Here is a 24,568-nt window from a genome sequence, read left to right as displayed (position 1 = left end):
CTTATTCTACGGAAGCGTGAACTCATTGAATTGTTTGGGCACTCCACGCCCGTCGAACCGATTGGAGCTGTTATATAGTCCGGAACTAATTGCGATCGTCAATTAGAACGCACCGGCCGAAACGGGCTGAAGATATTAATTATCGATGGTTCGGCTCGTGCGACTCATGCGCCGAGACGACGAGCGGCAGCAACAGCAGCAGGTAGATAGGTAGGATACTCGCACAGCCATTATCGGCTAAATATCTGAGAGAGAACGAGAGAAAGTGAGAGGGAGAGGAATCGCGATAGGGGGGGAGGTGTGCGAGGAACGGGGTGCAGAAAATTAACTTTCAATTTGAACTCTTTATCGCGCCTGCAGCTTTCCCTTAACAGGGGCCGCCCTGTAGATGGTACGACCGGCAGGTAGCTTACACCTGTACTCCGAATACCGGCGACCGAGGGAATACGAATTCCCCTTTCCACGTTCCCTCTTCGCGCTATCGCCAAGAAAAACTTCCGGTTTCCTACATACTCGAAGACGGCGAACGGTTTTCTGTGCACGCAAGCTTGTCGATCGTGTGTGCTTCTCACACGCTGAGGAAGTTTATTTTAAAAATTTACAGTGGGTCCATTCTTCGTCGTTTGTACGCCGCGCGTACGATGCCCGATAATGCGTCGGGATGTGAGAAAGAATCTCGATGCGGAAAAATATTGCGGGTAGAGACTATTTTAACGCCGCGAGAGATTTTAACAAGACGTGGATGTTGGCGTTTAACTAGCAAATTTATATTCGTGATCGGATTGACAATTCGATGGCGCAACTTCGATCAATAAAGACATGAAGTATTTACACACGTTTTATTATTCTTTCCATCAAATAATAAAACGAAGTGAAAATATCAATTGGTGAAACCTACAAACGCTATCTCATTACGTCTATCATCCGATTCTCCGAATCTTGATGATAAACTATTATTTGCGAAAGCTCTACATCAGCATATCCCGTCTTATTCATAAACATACCACTGACGTTGATAAAAGGATGTCGGTTACCGGATCGGCAAGAAAGTGCAGCGTGGTCACGTCAATATACGCGAGTCCGACTCTCCGTATGTCGTGCTCGTTCACCCTTGACGCGCAGCACCTTTACATTTCGAGTCGTCGCGAGTTCGACGTTCCGCAAAACGTATTCCGCAGTACGTGCATATGTGCGTGCGTGCAGGTCGACACACGAGTGTAAAGCGGGGCGGCGATCAGGTGAGGAAACCGAAGGGAAGCCACGGAGGACACGCAGATGTCGGTGAAATTCCGTTCGAGAAGTCACTCGAGCGGCGCCGCTCGCATAAGTGAACAAGGCAACCCACTCCGGCGCGTCTTCCTTTATTGCCGCCACAGGTACTTCTTATTGCCTACGCACGAATTCGTAATGCCCGCTACGCACTAGCGCACGCTCGTTTCGTAAGTAAGCCGCAGATCGACCGGTAAGATTCGGCGAAATGTTCGTGCGGGGAGATTTTATCACGATTATTCACAAAAATCCGCCTGTACGTTACGACGCTGTACGCTTCTCCCGCGTACTTTCACGACTTTTTTTACATAATCGAAAGTGGCCGCGTGCAAACTGAAGAATAGCATCGACTGTGAACAGCTGTGTCTTTCTTGTACGTACGAAAAAAAAATCTCTTGTTTTTGTTCCTCACAAAGTATATTTATACGGTATATTTACACAGTTCTAAAAGAATCAGTTAAATCGCTTATATTTATATGTTTTAAAATTTTATGTGTATGCAAAACATTGCAAAACAAAACAAAACAATTACTCCAAATTATATTAAAATTATGGCAATTAATTCAAAAAGAATAGAACGATATTGTCAATTACTATTAAATAAATATGTTTCCAAAATGAATATGTCCCTGCAACTATATGTTTCATAACAACCACCTGGTACTCGTAACTCTTCCAAATACTGTTTTATTCATTATCACATTACTGAAATATTTTCTGCCTATAAGAGATGATATCAGGTTTGAAGATTAGTGAAGAAATAAAAATAATATTGAAAAAAAATTAAAGGAATGCCCGATTATCGTAAGTAACGAGGTCCGTCTCGCTAATTTCTTAACGACAGGGGTTGTAGTGCAACCAGTCATTAATTCCTAATTAAGAAGCAGTAAAATTTCAATAACGATCATTAAGAAGTGAACGTTACAAGGCCCAACGTCTATCAACTGATACACATTGTGTCGAAGGGTTGTGGAGAATGGGGAACTAAGAGCAAGACAGAGAGAGAAAGAACGAGACAAGAAGAAGGTACGACTGACCGTCAGGTGCGCCAGATGCGCGCTCGTCCCTTCTTCTTCGATACTAATCGTTCGTCGATCGTTTCTAAATGACCTTCGTATACCGGTGCGAAGAACGACTTCCTCAGCCAGCACCGTTCGCCACACGACATCGCTATTACAAATGAAATTATAGCGAAGATGCGGTTAGAGTCGTTACATAGCTACGTTTACATCAGCGATATTATTCTAATCCTCTGCAGCCGTATTATTGCAAGTATGATTAAGATTGTGGTAAGTAAAGAATCGGTAAAGTTCCTAGTTACGAAGACAAGCAGCTCCCGGATTAATTAAGTTGATCAATTTTACGTACGTGGAGGAAATGCAGGATATTGCTAAAGTATGTAAAAATTTAATTAAATACAGATCTGAAAATAATTGGCTGAACCATCAAGATAATTACACATAGGATGTGCTCATAGGAGCATAACGATAATATTGTAAAAAGTTTTGATATTCTAGTAACCAGTTTAAACATCCTACATAATTATTTTGATAATCGTTCGACAAAATTATTTTCAAATCTGCATCCAGCTAAATACTTTTTGAATACTTCAACAAAATTGTCCTTTTTGTATTCAACATAAAATTGGCTTAAAATATTTCACTCGGTTTCAGTAGTATCGCTCAAGAAGTGAGATTACGTTAACCTTGTCGTATGAATGAAAATCCCTGTAAAGTAACACGAAACGCGCCGTAAGGCAACACAATGGGTCAAAAAGGATGCACATTCGTCCGGATATAATCACCAAGGTACAATGATCAAATAAGCTCGCTCCAGGCTGCGAGCATTCGCTCTGGTACTCAGCGGTATTCTCCTGGTACTCGGTACACACGTTAGGTGCGTGAAAGTTACACCGGTGGTATCGGGTAGCCCATTATATTCCGCAGCAAGGTTAATACTGGATGAATTGGAATTGAATATTATGGCCCGGCCTGTGCAAACAGGGCCTCCGCGCGATGCGTTCTAGCCGATGGTGGTGGCGGCGGCGGTGGCGACGGCGGCGATGGTGGTGGAGGTGCCCACCGGGACGAAGCGCTACGCGGAAGCGGGTAGTTGCGGTATGGTAACAGGTACGGACCTTGGTGCACCCTGCCACCGGTCACTTGTACAGAATTGTAATTATAACGTCGGTAAGTAAATTATAATACAATGCCGCGCCGGCGCGTGTTTGGTATTCACAAGATAAATAATACCAGCGTACGCCTCCGGAGTCAGCCGCGAGACGGACCGGAGAAGCGGAGGGGACGGGCGAACAGACGGACGGACGGACGGACGGACGGACGAAAACGGGTCGTGCTGGGAAACAGAAGCGAGTGAATGGGAAGGGGCGAGGAGGCGGAAAACGGAGAAGTTGAGACTCACGGAGCAAAATACCCGAGTTCTCCGCGCTTCTGCGGTCAAAGAAGCTTGACCTCGGACCACCTCGAAATCACCTACGCGGAGTTTTCTGACCTTTGTCGGGAACGACGCCGCCGGGAAAAAAATCTCGCGGTGGCTCGCCGGCGTAGAGAGTGTTCGGCATATGAAGGAAGTTTTGCGGTCGCGGAGTACTAGTAGTATCCCGCAGTAGAAATCGTACGCGAATGGAGCACGTTTGTGGTAATCATTCGCGTGCATTAGCGCATTATCATCGATCCCGAGTAATGACTATCTCGAATCTGAAGAATTATAATAACTGTAATTTATCTCGAGCGTGAGAAGAAGCGTCCAACTCTGGGATTCGTTATATACGTTATAAAGCCCGCAGGATCTTAAATTCAACCGCGGCGAGACACAATATCAATGGCATCACATGAGCAATCAATTTCGGTACCACCACGTGGAACTTCTCCCCTCTTTCTCCTTCTCTCCTCTCATCTCTGTAACTTATTCCTGTCCATTCCCTCGTAGCTTCGTTCTTTCTTCTTCTCGCGTGTCTCTAATGCCGAGACACATAAAGTCCAATATACGAACGAGTCAGCCGCACGATGACCATGACTCAAAAGTTCCCTCATCGCGTCGGGTAAATAACACCCACGTGACGGTGTCGCTTTCTTCCAGTCGGTGGCTAGATTACCCGGATGAGTTATGATAATTCCTGCCGGACGGCGATCAACGACGTCGAGCAATCAAACATGGCGCCCGGCCGAGCGTACCGAAGCCCGCCAACGCCGGTCGGAGTAATATCTTGCGTCGCGAAATAATACGATACTAGGCGTAAGCCTCTCCCGAGGGTCTCGGACACACCTGTCCTTTCGCACCTTCCTCTCGAGCGATTAATCTTTTTGCAGTCGAGACGACCTCTACTCATCTTGAGATCGTTAGGGGTGATTGATACATATCGGCAAAATTGATTGTTGTAAACAACAATCCTATATCCAATCTATATCATATTTGTCGAAATTGCCAGTGTTTAACACAACGTCACGAATAACTTTAAGGCGATGATAATCACGACAGCTATTTCTGCATATTCATATTACAAAAGAAAATAATAATAATAATAATAACGTTCTGAGAATAATTCCTAGTTGATTTATTCAAAATGTAAACGAGAAAACATTTTTTCTATAAATTCGCGGAAACAGTTTGATTCAATTGGGTTTTTAAAGCCGCTTTGCGTCATCATTTAAAAGGCTGACGCTTAAACGCGATATTCAGCGCAATTGTACTTGAAATCGAAATGACGATTGTGCCGAACGTAGAATCGCAACGATTTGAAGGAAGGAAGGGGAACGACGGATGTACCGCGGCGACAATAACAATTATTAACTTCATCTGAATAAAGCCGGAAATGCAATGGCCGGCCCGAGAAATCGCGCCAATTGCCGATCCTCACGTCGTCCCGCATATACGCGCTCGTTAATAGTGCGCGCACACGTCGCGTTCGTGGAAACGGAAAAATAGCCTGGGAACAGCTTTGGGATCATTGCCGCGAACAATTCACCGTGCTACCATAAAATCAAAGCTAGTCCGGTTGTATGGCGGAAAGGGGTGGCAAAAGAGAAGATCGATCGGGTCGCGTCGGTGCAAGAAGGAGTCGGTCAGTCCGATAGAAACGTCGCCGGTGCGCGAGAGAAAGCGACAAGCCCCGATAGCCAATGGAACCGATGGAACCAATGCGCGTGTTGCCAGTTTATTCCTACCGGCCAATCGTGTTAAATCGCTTCGACCTCCTCCACCGTCTCCTCCAGCTCCTCCCGCGCTCCTGTGCACGCCGGCTCTTTCCCTCCTCCTCGTCTCTCTCTCACCCCCCCCCCTCTCTGTCTCTCTCTCTCTCTCTCTCTCTCCTCCTGTTCTGTTGGCCCTTCAGCTATGCCACGCATTACGCGAAAAACACGAGAGAAGAAAATAAGAGAAAGACGAAGATGTGGAGGAAGAAGAAGAGAAGGAAGAAGAGGGCATCGAACAAGACCGAGGAGGCAATTTTATCGCGCGAGCAAACCAGACGAGAGAGGGGTGAACAGAGCGAAGGAGGACGCAGAGGTACCGTTTATAGGGAGGGAAAGAGCGGTGTTGTACCGGCGGCAGTAGTGGTGGATATCATGAGAGAAGAGTAGTCGAGAGAGAACGCTTACCTACTCCTCTTCTCGGAGCACCGTCGCGGTATTGCGCCGTCTCCGTCTTATCGATAATTGGAAAAAGGAGAAAAAAAGGAAGAAGCCTGCCTGCCAGGGGTAGAGAAGCGACGACGACAAGAAGAAGGAGAACGAGGAGAAGTAGAAGGAGGAGAAGAAGGTGGAGGAGGGGGAGGGGGCAGGAGGAGGAGGAGGAGGTGGAGGAGGACGACGACGTCGACGACGACAACGTAGAAGAAAACGACGACGACCACGCCGGTGCCTGCAGCCAACCCCCTCGAACTCCTCTTCTCTTCGGCATGTCTCCTTCGTCCCCTCTCCTCTTTCCTACCGTGTGCCGACCGTCCCGATGTCTCGCGCGACCATCCTTCTTTCTCACCGATTCCCGATGCGCGATCCATCCTCCTTTCTCGGATACTTTCAGTGCGCTGCCCGTCTTCCTTTCTCGCCGAGCCTCCTTCTCCGCGGGGCTATTCCACCTCTCCATCCTCTCCTCCTGCCTGCCGGATGGAGGTCCACGGAGGTCGGAGGTAGAGAGGAAGCGAAACCCGGTGGAGGTGGACGGCACTTCATGGAGGTAGAGAGGACGAGGAGGAAGAGATGGTGGCGGCGGTCGCACGGTTGGGAGGGGAAGCCTATCTAGAACTAGAGGGGAGAGGGAAGCTACAAGGCACGGTTGGAGCGGAGTAATGGAAGCTGGAGTAGATATTGTATGGCATTACCGGACGAACTTTCCGCGGCGAACATTGCGATATTGGTTTCGAAGAGCGCAGCCGAAGCAGCCCGGATGAAATTGGCCTACGATGCTCTTTTTCGTATCAACCACTTTTGCAATGGTAGTAGGACTCAAGAGTATCCAGAAATGCAATATTATTTAATAGCTAGACCAAACCTTATAGAAGTCATGGAAGAAATTCAATAATCCATTTCAATTGAAGTCATATAGAAAATTAATTTTACTTAAATTAAATTATTTTTAAATTTTTATCTCTTAGTGTTACAATTGTTTGAAATTAAATAAATTACATTATAATAAACACAAATTAATTTTCTTACTACCGATTTTAAAAGTAAAAGATGTATATACAAAATTGTATTACTTCTAAATGCTGGCGGTCTGTATGTCATGTAAGATATGTACATTTTATATGTTTCAATTAGAATTTTACATTATATGTACATAGTTAACATAATTAATCTCGCCATCCACCATAAATAAAAATTAGTTTTCGTGTCAAGTATATTTAATTATTATACATGTTGTTCACACTGATTCTCTTTGTAAAAAAAAATATGTTATCATACACTATTCTTCGATAAGCAATTATTATTTAAGGCAATTTAAACAATCAAAGAATTGCACAACGTAAAGAATTGTAAAAACACCGGAAAGAAATACCATTTATTGGCTTTGCGCACAATGAAAGTCACGTATTGACAGTCGAACATGGAACAATCATTACAATAGCCAAAGAAAAGAAGTAGAATTACAAAAGCATATTGAAACTTTGTATTCATTATACAACAAAATGTATTCCATAAATATCATTTCTTATAAAAATATCAGTTTCTCAGAATTTTCCACAGGCTGCGTTTAGCAGAGAAAGCAACTTTGCAACTGTTGCAAAATTCTTCAACATGATTGGTTTATACATTTAGATTTAAAAGAAATCAAAAGTAAAAACCAATCATATTGAAAAATTTTACAACAGTTGCAAAGCTGCTTTCTCTGCTGAACATAGCCATAGTATCTGCGGTACTTTTATTTTTTATTAAGATATTTTTTGTTTATATAAAAGAGTTTAAAAATAAATGATTTCGACATAAATAATAATTAAATGAATAATAATTGTACTGTTACTTGCATTTCTTGATAGATCTTATTATGTTTATAGAGTTTATTGGAAAATGAAAGATTTTTCTCACTTTCAATATTGAAAAATCTCTCTTACATTTATATAAACTTTATATACATAATGAGATCTGTCCAGAAATGCAAGTAACATTACAATTATTATTTATGTTGAAAATGTATATTATTTTTACAAATTCTTTACGTAATATATAAACAAAAAATGTCTTGATAGCAAATAAAAGTTATACTGCTAAAAAGATACTTGAAATTATCGATAGACTGAATGCACATCGAGTGTATTAATAGTTTACAGGTAACTGATATTACTGGGAGATTAATAATATTTCTAGTGATCCAATATTTCATATCGTATATTGATTCAGGACAGAAAGACAAGAATCATAGAGATATATTGCATAGTGATATCATTGATATTGAAGTTTAATGTTTACTGCGACATCGTCATACTTTTAATGAAATCAAATTGCTCGTGAAGATGTAACATTGTCCGGACAAAAAATTTTATTGCGCGCTATTAAAGGGTAAGCACCGGTTGCAAATGTAATAAATAATTCATCGAACGAATGCGACGTGAAGTTTTAATTGATGATGATGATAATGGGGCAAGTTACACGTGTTTTCAAGTAATAAAGTATCAACTAATGGTATCCTTGATGCAGAGTAACGATGAAATCAAGTGATCGAGCACAATTTGAAGGTCTGTGCTATAACAGAAAATTGACCGTTTTACAGGTTGCCCGTTCCGCATTAAAAACTGCATTATGTACTATCTCGACGAATGGCTATAATTATATGCAAATTACCCAATTAGTTTTGCTTGACATATTTGCAGTACTTGTTAATTTCATCATCGCTCAGTAACAAACTACAAAGATTATGATTTTGTACATCGTAGTACTTGTTTTTTAGGTGATCTTGTTTATCGATTGTGTTTCTATTACGAACCTCAACACTGTAAGCAATAATTCGAGATGTCTGAGGTGTTAACATCATTATCGTTTGCGATACATATGATAACGATTAAGCTAATACCGTTTCTAAAATTGCCGTTGTACCTGCTCACCTTAGCGAGCGGAGGAAGAAGTGAGAAAGAGAAAAAAAAAATGAAGCCGGTGACAATCGAGTCAACAACCTGCGGGCGTTCCGGCCATTGTTTCCTTAGTCGTTGCGTAGAACAAATGATATTTCGAGAGGAAACAATAGCGCTTCGTGTTCGAAGTATCGCTCTGGTTCGTGGAAAACATCGAACCATCTGTTACTGATATCCGACAGAAATTTCCGTTTTCTGAATGTGATTGAAGGAGGTCAGAGAATAGATACTACCTCTTATGAATAGATACTATATAATTTAAAACCCAAATAGGTCATTTTCAAATTTTTGTATGAACATTTCGTCAATCAATGATAAAAAAATTTTTTATAAAATTTTCGGTTTTATATTATAGATCATTTTGCAAAAACAATAAATTGATGACAGTTGTTAATCAACATCTAAACATTTTTTTTTTATTTTCAGCGGAAATTCGATTTAGTCTATTGCTTAAATATATATTGTGAATATTCCTTGAGCACATTTTTTTGACTGTAAATATGATAATCGTTCTTACGTCATGTACACAGAGAACAATGCGTGAGTAGCTTAGGCGCACACACATTTCTTCGTTTATGCAAAGTAGCTTCTGAAGGAAGACGATTGCTATCTTCACGCTTCATATGCCTTAATTGGGCGTTGTCGGATGATGGAATTAATTTGCGAACGGCGAGCTGAGTAGCTAACGAGAGAATAGACTATCTTCCTTTTATACATTGATAAAATTTACCAGAAATTAATATATTGAACGATTCCTTTGGAATTACTTTATGCGATTAAATTATGATAACGAACAAGTTCGTTAGGCTGTTGTAAACTGCGTATACTGTCCGCTCCCGATTGATTACTTAATAACACTACTAAATATTTATTATCGTGCGTTCTCATCACGCTTTTTACGGTGAAACAACTTCGATATACCGAACTGATATTGTAATCCCTCTCAGCGTATATTATCTTATTGTGTTATGGGTCAGTACACATCTCCAAGGTTCGTGGTATCTCGAATTATGATATAAACAAATGTACAATAATATAAGTTTACAGGGTATTAAAGAATCAACCACAGAATGTGTTGCGTAAAATTCTTTTATATATCTTAATGATAATGACATGTTTCGGCTGCTTGATCGAGCCCTCTTCAGAAATCCAATAAATATAATTGCAGATAATTTAATAAGATGCAGTCATATCTGTAATTATATTTATTATTTATTTCTGAATAGGACTCGATCAAGCAGCCGAAATGTCATTATTATTAAGATATATAAAATAATTTCACGCAACAAGTTCTGCGGTTGGCTCTTTGATACCCTGTAAACTTGTATCATTATAATTGTTATTATTTAAAGCCCTTTATTATTGTACTAATATAATACAAACGAAAGAATTTTAATTACTAAGATAATTTCAGTGCTACAATTTTATTTACAACTATCAAGGCAACTATCACAATTTTTTATAATATGATTTTCGAGCGCTTGTGAGCGTTAAACGTCTCTCTCAAGTATCTTTTTATAATGAAATATATAACGGGTGCAGAGGAAAGTGCCGCCGCATTATTCATCGCAACCGTGAAGTCTGACAGTTGCCGAGAACTTTCCAGCTCAAAATCGATGTCACGGCCGTAGTACCTCGATCTACCGCAACGTTGTCGAAGAAGGGAATAAATAGGAAATAAAAAAAAAAAAGAGAAGCATTGTATCTATTCTCGGGATCGGACTGAACAGACGTACATTGGCCGTTTAGTGCATGGATATAAGATAGAAAGCTGCAATAATAACAGGAAAGCAACACGGTATCAAACACATATCGTATATGTTCATAGACATCCGCGGTTGGATAGATCTCAAAACAGACTAGTGTGGATCTTCAATCGGTGATCTTTTCACTTTGTTATACTCGCCCCAACGTTTCAAGCACTGAAAATGTTTCACGTGGCATATCTGTACATACAATGTCTACGTGAATGTCGAATAAAGCAGTCTACTTCCTTAATCACTTGAAAGCAATGCAGATATCAATCGTTTGCAGCGATCAATCGTTTTCCAAAACAGACTGAAAATTCGTCCTAATTAATACGAAAATTATATACCTAACATCTAAACTACATGAACATAAATACCTGAAAATTATATACCTAATATCAAAACTACATGAAAATAATAGCAAATAGTAATATCTTTGCATTAAGAAATTTGTCATTGCTTGTTCGACAAATAAAGTTCGACTGATGAACGTACACTCGAGTCTCCGAATATAATCAGACATAATTCATCGGCGGTCCATTAAACCTTCGTAGCCCCTGCGTTAATGGAAATAGAGAAAGTCTCGCGTAACTTCAGCGGCTTTGCAAAGTGTTTGCCGCCGACCAAGACGCGGAGTGCGTAAGAATTGCCAGGAACAGTGATTAGAATCACTCGCCGTTTCGGACCAGCGACCAAGATCGTCCACGCGTGGAGGACTCAGCTGCTTGCCAGGCCGCAATTACAATACGTCGGAACCCCCCTCGCATTTTCCCCTCCCCTCCTCCGTTCGCTTCTACACCACCGGCTCACTAACTCAACTGCCGCCAAGCACCGACACACCTTTACTGGCGTGAGAGAAAGAGAGGGGAGAGAGAGAGAGAGAGAGAGAGAGAGAGAGAGAGAGAGAGAGAGACAGTGAGAAAGGGAGGGGTGAAGGAGGAGAGAGAGAGAGAGAGAAAGATTCACTACACCCATACGTATGCCTCGTTCCTAGTGCACATCTCATTAACTCCACTGTTTCAACCTGACGAGGTATCGCCGACTATCAACCAGGCATCGACTTCGACGTAGGAAGTGATTCACGGTTCACCGTGCATCATTTCACGCGAATTCGACTGCTGCTTGCTACATGCATACGTTAAATACGTACGCAGATCTGTGTATTTCGTAATTTTCCATTAAACTCTTCTCCAATGCAATTGCGGACATTTGCGTTGCAATCGACTTAAGAGGTGATTACGATGATTTTTTTAACAGATAAAATTCTATATTTATTTCGTAAAAATATAGTGCAACTTATGTATGCTAACATTATTTAATTCAATTTAAATTATTTATAGAATTAGATTTATTAGATAATAAATTATAAACTATGTTAATATTATTTAAAAAAATAGTAGAATTTTATTACATTTATTTTAAAAATTAATTCGCATTCACACATATGCGTTGAGTTATATCGGATCAATTAATTATGTGTTATTGACGTATTATTCATAATTTATGTGAAATTTCCAAGAAATAATTACACTTTGCGCCTATCTCATTGATATTTTATCATTATACATTGTACAGCTCCTCGCAATTATGATTTTATAAAGTATAAATCTACAGTAATAATTACTTAATTCTCAAGGCCGTTATAGAATATGTTATACAAGCACCGTGGAACCAATTAGGATGAAAATTTCGATGAATTTATAATTCACACTTAACGTACCATGATAGTTAATCGCATGGATTAAATTCACCATCGAGTCATTATACCGCGGCAAAGTCTCGAGTTTGATGTTTAGATGAAAACACAACGCGTTCACGTGAGTCGTCGCGCTCTGCCAGAGGAGAGTCACCTTGCAGCCCCCGATCCTAATTGTCTACGGAGCCAGGTGGGCCTTCCAGTCCCTTCCTGTCCGTTCATCAAACTGTCATTCGACGATGTCAGCCTTAAGAGAGCGAAAGGGCCCAACGCAACACACACACGCCACAAGTCCCTTCTTGAAAATCGAATTATCGTCAAACGCGGTCATTAGACACGCGTGAGTGGCTACGAACAAAATATCAATAATTCTTGTATTTTGTTCCATCACCGGAAGCTAATGGATCATTTACATGGTACATACTTGAATTCATTTCAATTGTGGGAAAAATGTGGGTATTTCCTTTCTCTCTCTCCCTCTCTCTCTCTCTCTCTCTCTCTCTCTCTCTCTCTCTCTCTCTTTCTGTTGTATCTACATTTTAAAATGCGTTCAAGGTAAGAGAAAAATATTTACTTGTTTCTTCATTCATTAAAAGATATATCGTTTCTTTATTTTAAAAGTAATACAACTCAAAAATTAAATTTTTCTTAAATTTTTTTCTAAAGAAAAAATTATATTTCAATTTAACTGACATTAATTAATTAAATAATATAAGGAAGAAGAATACAGCCTTAGAAACATAATCAAATGTCGTTTTTGTCATTTTTGTTTCACAACTCATCCTTCTTTTGAAAAAGTATTATAGTCACTTTGAAAATCTTAAAAATAACACAAGTGCTACAGATAGAGTTATCTTTATCTAATTCATAATAAGTCAAAAATAACATTTTTTTAGTTGTACCACTTTTGAGATAAAGAAACAAAATGTAACATAAATTATTTTACACTTAATCTTTAAACTGTAAAATTAGGAGCAGCATATAGAATTATATTTCCTGCAGTATAAAGTATTACGAATAACTTTCAATACTTGATATATATATGGCCTATAAAACGTTAATTATGATCACAAATTGCCACGTACGCGGCAGTCAAATCGAGATACGAAACATCATTTCCACGTGTATACGCAAATCAAATTTATTCATGCAGAGTATGGAGATCCATACACACTTAACGCTAGAATCTAAGCGCGTATATTTATCAAAGTGTAATATACGATATTAAAGACAATTTAAACCACTTTCATGTTCATTTTTAGTGATAACTCGCCAACATCGTTCTTTAATTATTTTCATACCGTGGGTAACATAAATCGCGAATAGGCGCAATTTCCTGCGAATACAGTGGCCATGAAAGAGTCGTGTCGGTTTTGATGGCATCACCGGGACGCGCGTTACCTGCCACCTTAGCTTCTTTCCATTCGTTACTTCCTTTCGATTATCTCGCACCGTCCTCTATTAATCAGACCCGACAGTCGGTGCTCGCTCTTAATTACTTAGCGAGAGCTCGAAGCTTGCGTACGTAGATTGACCATAAAGATGACTCGGGTACGCTCGATTCTTCGATGGTACCGGCAATATAAAAGCGCCGACTAAGCCGCAGATACACAAGGAACGAGCAGTTTTAACTGCCCGTTAAAATTCGATGTATCGCGCGCGACGCCATTAAGGGCATTTCATCGAAACGCGAACGTACAGGAATTATTTTTGCTCCGACCTGCTTTTTTTCACCTGTCATCGTACCGTAATGACGCTAATAGACTCTATGGAAGGATCAATTACGTTAGTTACATTTTTTCGTTCAAACAGATTTTTGTTCTGCTCATAACGCGTGTACATACAAAACCAACTCACATATCTATCAATCATTAATTAATCATTATCTAGTTTATTAAATATATCATAAATTGTTTTTAATGTTATGCTGTGTTAGAAAATTGTTTATATTTTAAAACTTTATTTGATATGCAGTTAAACATTATTAACCATGCTGGCTTGTCCAAATTTAATATACAATGCATACTATTTGGGTAAATATGATTAAGAAGTTCTAGAAAATAAAATAAAAAAATAAAAAATGTCATTAAAAAAAAAACAGCTCATAGTAATAAACATAATTATCAAATATCAGAAATCAAATATCAGAAAAAAAATTTCTCAAATAAAATACTAGTACGAAAATAAATTTCAATTTACAGTCAAATAGACCCGGACAGATTAGCAAGATTAAAAAATGAATAAAAATGAAAGAGACGTGTTATCATAACCTTTGTAAATACTCTTACGACGTACTTTCTCGTTCGTTTGCACGAGGATCGACGTTCTCACACGGATGGATCTTCCATCCGTGTGTGCACGCACGCTTCGTGTGTGTGTGTGTGTGTGTGTGTGTGTGTGTGTGTATGTGTAAAATATATACGTTGAAAAGACTGCGTCTGATTTAAGACCCAAGCCTACCGACGGAATACCACTAGATATTAGGAACGTTCGCTCGGCGAACGAAGCTATAGACAGTCATATCCGGCGGGCACCGGCAATTAATAACTCGCCAGGGCCTATTAATGCTATTGTTCAGAGACGCGTGACGAAAGTGCGTCTGTGTGAGTGCGTCAGCGTAGCCGCGTGCGCGGTGCGCCTGCTATCGGCAGACTCGAGCGACGGACGTGTGTATGTACCTACGAGCCGTGCACGTAAGTTAAGGTATACAGGCCATTTCAAAGTGAGGGCGAGACAGACTCGCAAACAGGTGCTCCCACCTCGTGTCCGTCGTGCAATCGGCAGGTCCGATCTGCCGATCGATCGAATCGCGCCACCCGGTGTGAGGGGAAGCCCGCGCTCTTGGAAGAATAAAATGAGATTTTAATCGACTTTTCGTATGCTCACGCACAGCTGGAACGCCTTTCAGTACATAGCTCCCGTTCGTAACGTATATTTCGTAGGAGTTGAGCGCCAAGGATACGATTCGCATTAGCATTGCGGATCGATGGAAGTTCTCATTGATGAGGAAAGCTAATGGAGCTATTTATTTCAAAGCAATCTCGAATCAACGCGATCTTTAAAGAGAAAGAAAAAAACCTATATTGTCGTAAACACGTATTAAGAATTTTTGTAGCACAATATAATAGAAAATTAGATATTTTCTTTTTAGAGAGATTAAGAGAGAGATAAGCCTAACACATTTGTGTTAAATACATATTACTAAAAAAAAAATAAAGTAAAACATTACATATTTTGTGGAGAATCGATATCTCACTCGTCCTACATTTTTTTCACACGTTCGCCTTCTGCGTCGACGAAGACTTCCTCGTTGAAGACCGCGGCCGAGAACTGGAGCACGAATAACCGGGCGTACCGATCGCGTTGGAGCGCGTCGCGAAATCTCTGATATATCGGTGCGAAGAATCGAAGCCGTGAAATTTATTTGCCGCACGGCGGTACGCCGGGTGCGACCACTGTGCCGTGAAGGTAATAATAACGATACGCTATATGTACATATATATGTGGAGAACGGTAGCCGTCAGCAGGCACACAATGCCCAACGACGCACACAAACCTTCCTCCTCCCGTCTTGTCCGAGTCTCATTACTTACGTTTGCGTTACACTACCCGGTATACCGGTCGATGCTATCTGTCGTCAGTATATCGGCTACGAGGGTCGCTTCGAATTTTTACCACAGCTTGATAGATCGCTTCAGTATGAGAGGCGCGCTACTTTTTGCCTTCCTCTTCGATAGCCGCGACGGAACAGTCGTGACCGAAAGAAGGAAACGAGCAGGGGGGCAAGTTCTCTCCCCTATCCTCGATGGGCATATATACGTTTATGCTAATTTGCAGTTAGCTTACGTACGCTCTCGTATCTCTGCCTTTGATGCGTGCCACGGTACGTGCCAACGATAGGGCGACTCGTGAAAACCGGTTTCCGCCTTCCGAAATCGCACGAAACGCGATTTATTTTCTCTTTGTCGGCTATTTGCAAACAGTCGGCGATTTGGCGCCCGCTGATTTCGAGCCTTCGAACGTTCGAAGAATGCGTGACAATTGCGTAGAACGTTACTGAGATATATTAGAGATTAGAGGGATTGTGTCTGGCACTAGGAATCGGAATTTTTCGATGCTCGAAAATAATTCGAGTTTCAATTGTGAAGTACGAAAAGAGTTATCTCGGATTAGACAATTAAAATTATTATATACGGGATGTGCTGTAAATAGTAATACAATTGGAAAAATAGTGATTTTACGTAAAAAAAAGAATAAGTCAAAAATGTAGAATAAAATTTTTTCACGTGAAACTTCATTTTCGGGCAACATTTTAAACAATTTATAAAATAATAAAATTCAATTTACAAAGTAATAAAATTCCGGGCAAATATTTGGAGTCGATTTTCTCGAAAACAAAGCCTCATGAAAAAATTTTATTCTACATTTTCAACTTATTTGTTCACTCCCTTTCTGATAAAATATATATTTCTATAAAATCACTCCCTTTCTGATTGTATCATTATTTACGAAACACAATGTATATAAAATTAAAAGCACGATTGTGTCATCATTTTCTTACGCAAATTTAATATTACTTGTAAATAAATGAGCTTTTTTCTTATCCAAAAATCGGTCTCCTTTTTGTTAGCTATTTATAAATAAATGATGAGAACTGAGTTATTTTTGGTAGTTATATATAAAGATAGCGCACGTGAATCGTTTCTTGTAACTTCGAGATTTCTTTTCAAATGGAAATTGCCGATTACCCTCTCAATGTGACTTAGATGATCCATAATTTAATACTGCATGATTTTCCTTTTATACCTTCAAATATTATCGTCAATTTAATATATACGAGTTTTGTCAACTTGTAGATACGCAAATTTAAATGCAAACTAACTCTTTCAGAAATTGCCATATTATAATATAATATATATCTCTCTGAAAAGAAACAAAGGTGTTTCAATATGTGTCTTGTCTTATCACGAATCGGTGAAGAATTAGTACGAAAAGATATTATTAGCAGAAACTGCTAATAAAGAAGACGCAAAATGTCCGCACTGCGTCGTTTTCTTCATCTACACTGCTGTATGCGCATTTACGGATCGCAGGCAGATTAATAGCCCGTGGAAGGACGAAACCGAGGTGCGTACGTTGCTTCTGAATCAAGATCGTAAAATCCCTGGCTTCCGTTCACACCAAACGGCCCTCCGAACTCGATTTTTCTCTCTATCTCTATCTTTCCCCTTCTCCTTCCTATCTTATACTCGTATAAGCGCGTGAGGAACCAATAAATCTGGATCCGGTCGCCCGGATCATGTGTGCGGCTACTAAGGCGCTTACGCATTATCTCTTGCCCCCCCCCCTCTCTGTCTTTCTTTCCGTTTCTTGATCGCGCGTTCCCTCCTCCCGTCCTTCCTTCCTTCGGTACAGTTCCCATCGAACTTCCTCGTGCGTCTCTCCGGCCCGCAACAGAGAACTCAAATCTAACTTATTTACATATCTGCGGCGATGGTGGTGAATTACCATATTTACGCGTGTATACATATATATATATAGATATATACGTACTCGGGTGGCACATACGTGCCAATGCATATGGGAGCCAAAGACGGACATGAAGACAGGCGCGTAGGTAGGGGAGTTGGAAGGGGCAGAGGGGGGAAAGACTCCTGGTGCCCGATAAAAACCCTCGTATAGAGGTATACCTCCTGTGTGCAAAGGCGGATCGTATGACACATACGGCATACGTGGCGAGAAAAAAAAAGACAAGAGGGCTATGTCTGCGTGCGTGCGTGCGTGCGTGCGCGGGCACTCAGCTGTGTGCGTACAAGCGTGTGCACGGGATAACCCCTCCTTTATTGGGCCAGGTGGAGGGGCCGCGCCAAGGTCGAGCCTGGTTCTCTGTCTCTCGATCGTTAGAAAGGGTTGTGGATCGATGAGCATGGATTAGCATTGCATTACGATTATGTATCTTGGAACATTTCTGGCTATCGCGACGTGAACTCGATGCCTTTGTGATGTGGCAAGTACACGATATTTTATAACGTAAAGTTCGTCTAATATATGAAAAAAAAAAAAAAAAAAAAAAAAAGTTTACTTATAACAGACAGTAACAGTAATTAATATCATTGATATTATTGATTACATGCATTAATGCATGCATTAATGCATTCGGTGTTATTATCTTAAATGTGTTAGATTTGTCATGTATCATTAAATTAATATGTATACAAAAATTTAATAAGACATAAGCTCATGATCAATGGCTTAGACGACGATTAGAAATGTTTGCGCGCAAAGCGTGAGTCTGTAAGTGATGGTACATTGCCCCAGAAAATATCGAAGAAAGAGACCATAAAAGTCGATTAAGATCGCTTTACGCGGCACACGTCGAAGTCGAGGCGGAGGTTTTCAACGGAAAACTTACAGCATTTCAGGTAGTTTTGTGGCTGACACCTTTGCTCGTTGACCTGGATCAATTCTGGAAATCAAGATCCAGGAAAATTGTGTGCAGGTAGCATACAGACGGTGATTCATTGGGCGGAAAAGCATTACTAGCTAACTAGGAAAATGAATACAATACTTTCGAAAATCTTAGCCATAATATCTAATCCAGATTACCCATTACATCATTCAATAATTATCGATTCGTCAATTTAAATATATTTTTCTCATATAAACTATTCTGTCAAATTGATAAATGAACGAAATGGCGATTTTGTAAGACGTGCGAAACATAAAAGTATTATTATTACAATATATAAAAATTCACCACGCTTGCGAAAGTGAAGAAAAGCGTGATTATTTGAAACGATCGTTTAAAGATAAAAAAAGTCGGTATGGGTCAATATTCACAGTTCGACACGCGAAGCGTAAAAGTATTAATCACTGTATAAAAATACCCGACGTTTGCGTAAGTAAAGAAAAACATGATTATTTGATGTAACCGTTTAAAGGTAGACAAAAAGTCGGCGCTAGCCAATGTTCGGAGTCAATGTCCAAACGCAAAAGCCGGAATGTTTTCTTCACTTTCGAAACCGACACTTTTGCTCGTTGACCCGGATCAACCCTAGAAATCAAGATCGAGAAAAGTTGAACGCAGGTAGTATAAAAATGGACGATTGTCCATTGTGTGCGCGTGGAAAAGCACGTATATCGGTGGAAAAGAAGTTACGTGTGTCGTGTACGGAAAGCGATACGCATTCAGAGGCCGGCGCTCTTCCTCGTCCACGGGGTGTCCTGGAATTGGAAACGTGAGACGCGGGCTCGTGGATGCGACAAACGTGACAGGTAGAAACACTCCGGCAGCTAAGAAAAACCTCTTTCTTCCCCCAGAGACTGCTAGACAGTGCATTCAGCGCGATTGGTTCCGTTTCATTTTTCACACCGATTGAAGAACGCGTCAACAAATAAAGATATATTCAGCATGCGTTTGTATTCTCGTAATCCTTAGACATTCTCAGTAAATGCACACGCTGTCATCTACGTAATTTATAAAAGCTCGATGTTTTAATAAATAATTTTTCACCGCATAAAGTAAAATTTACGTCAGATAAAACATTTTTATGCAGAAACAATTTTGTCACGCGGATAGTATTCAATTCTGTTATTCTATATAATCGCAGAGTTGTTGTACCTAACAATAGAGTTCCAGGCACCTGACATGTTGAGCTTCCACTCGAAAATCTCGAACTGAGAAGCGATTGGTAGAATACAACGGGAATGAAAATACATTAAAATTTCCACAAAGGGAAAAAAGCGGGATTATACGCCGTAGATCGGGCACAAAAGTATTAGCACCATTTTGCTCCCTTAATATATTATTTCTGCGTCGAGGACCTTCTCAGGCCCCTTCGTCCATAGCCTTTCAATAGACAGTCATATGCATACCTATGAGAAGACGAGACGAGAGGGTGAGGAGGATGTACTGATACCCGAATTTCTTTCGATCGACCGGTCGGGGGACGTCGTCTCGCATCGCGAGTGTGCACGCGGGATGCAAATTTCTCCGTATGCAAATCGTGCATCGGGAGGTATGCAAATGCTCGGAACATGTGCGCCCCGTCTTTTTCGAACCCTTTTCCGCCCAGCACGCCGAAGATGATCGGGAACGCGCCCGATATTTGCATATCTTGGATATTTCCTCTCATTGTGTATCGGGACTATTGTACCGTGGGTTCCTGCGTTCCGGGATGGGACGCGGAAATCTTACGTACACGATGGATCCAAGCCATTAATCCGAATATCTCATTGAATTGAACCGGTGCTAGGATTGACAGATTGCCTCGAGTGTGTTCCCAGGATCGCTGTTTCCGGCTTCTTAATGTTTTCCCGACCGGGCGTGTATGCTCGCAGATGTTTTCGCGCGTCAATTTAATATTGATGGTCCTTAGATTTTTTTTTCGCCTCGAAAAATTCGCGAGTTATGGGAAAAAAAAATAAAAGTAAAGTTATAGAGTAATCATTTTTTTAAAACTTTTTACATGTCCGCGATGTAAGTAAATACGATTTCTGTTAATTATCCGTGTGTGTGTGTACGATCAGTAGATATGTTAATATTCTTTAAACTTATAAACTTCCAAGTCTACAACAAACGTAATAATAGACATCGAATAAGAGTCGCTCAAAGCGTTGATGCAGTTGACAGTTGACTAATTGAAGATGCACCGAGCAAACGGTAAATAAGATAAAAGAAAATTTAGCGAACGTGAGAAAGGGGCACGGTCGTCTTAGCATATCGAAATTACAACATAATCGAGAGCGTATCGAAATCAAGGGCCAGAGCACAGGGTATATTATACTCATAATACGATCGTACCGGAGATGTTATTGTCTGAAACCAGTCTGGAACGATCTCTAACTCTTTTGCATACTCGCTCCGCGATTCGTAATTATTGGTCCACGCGCATTGATTATTAAACAGCTTATTATACGCGTTTCGCTCTCGGTGTTTTCGACGGTGTCCTGTCTGAATATATGTCATCGCGACTGAGGGGTGAGAGATGAGGGGGGGGGGGAAGGGCAGAGAAACAGCCTAGAAAAACCGCCAGGTGCTCGCAAGTATGAAATCAATTTGGATAAGAAACACTGCGAGAAGGAGCGAGTATCGCTCGCAAGTCCCAAAGCCCAACGGACGCGCATCTGGAATTTTTTCGCAATAGCATTTGCATATCGATCATCCGGTGCAATAAATCTGTACTGCTTGTAAGCCGGTTTAAATTTTACACCTTACCACCCTGGATTATATGGTATGGATAACGTGTCCAACGCTGTAAGTTACAGCGTATAATAATGTGTAAAAAGTGCCACGTATTCGTTAAATTATATTTTTATCCCCGCCGCACAGCGTCGTAAACAATACGTAAAATGTGTATACCGATAACAATGTATAACAGTGCTTGTTTACAGCGTTTACGGCAACAGATATTTTCGATGATGCATCATCCGTTGCCGCGCTCGGACACGCAATGTGCAGCGATGCAGCGACGCGGCGGCGGCGGCGGCGGCGGCGGCGGCATAGAGGCACAACGCGATCGTTTTGCAATGTTGCTGAAATAATTGCTCGAAAACGGTAGCGCGCGAGTGTGGAGTGCGCGGGGGCTACCCCGGCCGCCCGGGAGAGATAGATGCTAAATTCCTCTTTGCTCCGAATTAATCTCGGCCGGAATGTAACTCCCACACCCGACTACCCCATTGCCCCCGTGGACGTCGCGCCATGGTGGACTTTCATCACGAATGGCTTCTAGAAGGGATGCAATTGTCCGCGTCGTCGAGTCGATGTGCATACGATGCACATTTTCGCGTCACCGACGAGAGAGATAGATAGATAGGTATCGCTATTTAAAGAAGGAGAGAGAGGGGGAGGGGAGGGGAGAGAGAAAGAGAGACGAGAGCAGATGTAGCGCCGCGTTGCGCTCCGATCAAATCATTCATTTGTGTTCTTCGCGTATAGCATTGTATAACGATTGTATAACGCATATCAAGTCGGGCCAAACGTGTTGTTTGCACCGTAATTATTTTACGTTGCGCAATGTGATCGTTTACCGCCGGCACTCGTTGTTTGGGGAATACATCGCGACGCGATACAAATACATGTACTACTCGGCAGTTTGATAATACCTGATCGGAAAGACGCGTCCCGCCGATGGCGCAACGTCTACAGAGTTGTCCTTATGCGTTGCATGTCATATTCGTCGTTGCATAACCATCGCTGATAGCGATCGTTTTAAGATATTAGTCGCGTTTTACGTTTAAATGTCTTATGGCGGAACTTGAGATTGCAACTTGAGATATAACACATTCACAAAGTTACGCTAACAAATTTATTACATAATGATATATATTAGAATTTTAAGATATGTATGAATCACTGATTACTCTTATAATCATGGCTGCAATAATAAATTTTACAAAATATCTTTCATAATAGAAATATGTTGTCGGAAGATATAATATCAATACATATATTTGTAACGTGAAACATTTGTTATTACTGAGAAAAATGGACTGATTGGATCAAATAGTAATCCTGGTGGAAAATGGACGAATCAGAATTTTCTGGTTACCAGAATTCTAATTGAGATAACAAGAATTCTGATTGATATAATTATTCTGATAAAAATGAGAATTCTAATAAATTTTACCAAAAAATGTATCAACCAGAATTACAGTGACTTCAACTAGAATTTTAATAAATTTTCAATTAAAAAGTTTTCTCAGAGATATAGACGTATATTTGCTATACACATAATTTGTTTTTTCATATGGTATAATTTTCTACAACGGATTATCTCAAACGCTAACTCATACGTACACGTATGCAAAGTAATCTTATTAATTATGCAGGGAGATGAAACTCAGCATTACGTCCATGACGAGAAATCTTAATGACAATCGGCGAATAAGTCGCCGATTGGGCGCGGTGTTCCTGCTATTTTCTGGGGCAATGAAGGGCCAGAGCCTGATTCGTCGTATGCAAATATAAAATCGTCGAATAACAATTCTGCCTATGTTTATTAATAGTAACTGCTCTTTCCCATAGACTGTTGGTGACTCGAACGAACCGGCTAGGCGACTCTATGAACCCCTTTGCGAATTATTTCCAGACAGTTCGGATCGATTTTTGAACGCAACATCTTCAAATAAGTTTGTGAGCTAACAAAATTGTAATGCAAATTATTTAGAAACATAAATAAAATGTTCAATTACATTGTTAAAACTATTATATTCCGATAATATATCTTTTGTGTTATAAGTATAAGTTATATTATAAAAAATTTCTTTTGTTAACGTAAGGTCAAATCAAAACTTCGAATTGATAAAATTGTCGAAACGGTACCATTCGATCTCACATACATAATTGTAGAGCATATAATAACGTATTACATTCGCGAATACGTTCAGCTAATGAATTATATTTCCGTCATACAATAATACATATGGAACTTAAACGCGATCTCTTAAGAAATGTCTTAATTAATCCTCAGAAGCGTTTATAGCAAATTACTTCTTGCGGCGGTAATTAGGCAAAATTACAACGTTCGCGTTGCACAATAAAGTAGAACAGACGGCATGAGAACTACTACGTTGATGCAAGAACGGCCGCTTTAGTTTTGCTTATCATTTACTGCGTGGAAACGAAATCTTATGTTCAAAGCATACATACTTTAATTGAAATAACGCATTCTTAGCTTTAAGACTTTTCATAATAATTAAAATAAGCGTGTAATTGATTCATAGATTAATATACCTATTTGTGCCTATATTCATAATTAATCAATTATGTGTTGCTTCTGAGCTATTAAAATAAATACATATGCAATTGATATCCTTGATTTAGTAAAGAATAATTAAAATCCAATAAGTCTTATAACGTAATATTGAGCATTTGTACATTTTTCCCAATTTAACATCGATCGGCATTGACGTTGATTGATTATTTATAAAGTCGTAATTCTTGGACAATATAAAGAGGACGTTTTGCGTTTTGTACACAGGAAACGATAATGCGTTTTTTATCGGCAAAAGATATTGCCAATTGTATAGTAACAAAATTTCTTCATAATGTTGAAGGAAATTGACACGCAATTGCGTGCTTGTTGCGTATGTCCGATTGTTTATCACACGTATGCATGGCAAATGCTATAAATACGCGCCGTAAGCAAATTTTGACATCTTTGTAAATCCCAATCAGTATTTATAGCAAAATGATTTAAAATGTTTTAGGAGAGAGTTGTTAAATAAAGACATAAGCATCCTCAAATGTTTAAAGTCGCTATAAGTATTGGA

General features: G+C 40.1%; 1 protein-coding gene across 1 annotated transcript in view; it reads right to left on the bottom strand.

The window, feature by feature from the left end:
• Nucleotides 1-3,248: 3,248 nt before the first annotated feature.
• LOC108745400 (formin-like protein 14) overlaps nt 3,249-24,568 on the bottom strand; it is a 33,548-nt gene continuing 12,228 nt past the window's right edge. Inside the window, exon 2 of the mRNA XM_018481538.1 lies at nt 3,249-3,430. Coding sequence (XP_018337040.1) covers nt 3,249-3,430 — 182 coding nt within the window. The remainder of the gene's footprint in view (nt 3,431-24,568) is intronic.

This window comes from Trachymyrmex septentrionalis, unplaced genomic scaffold (genome assembly GCF_001594115.1).
Source record: "Trachymyrmex septentrionalis isolate Tsep2-gDNA-1 unplaced genomic scaffold, Tsep1.0 scaffold14, whole genome shotgun sequence".
NCBI lineage: Eukaryota > Metazoa > Arthropoda > Insecta > Hymenoptera > Formicidae > Trachymyrmex > Trachymyrmex septentrionalis.
The sequence above is the reverse complement of the archived record's forward strand: the minus strand, read 5'-3'. Positions and strand labels throughout refer to the sequence as shown.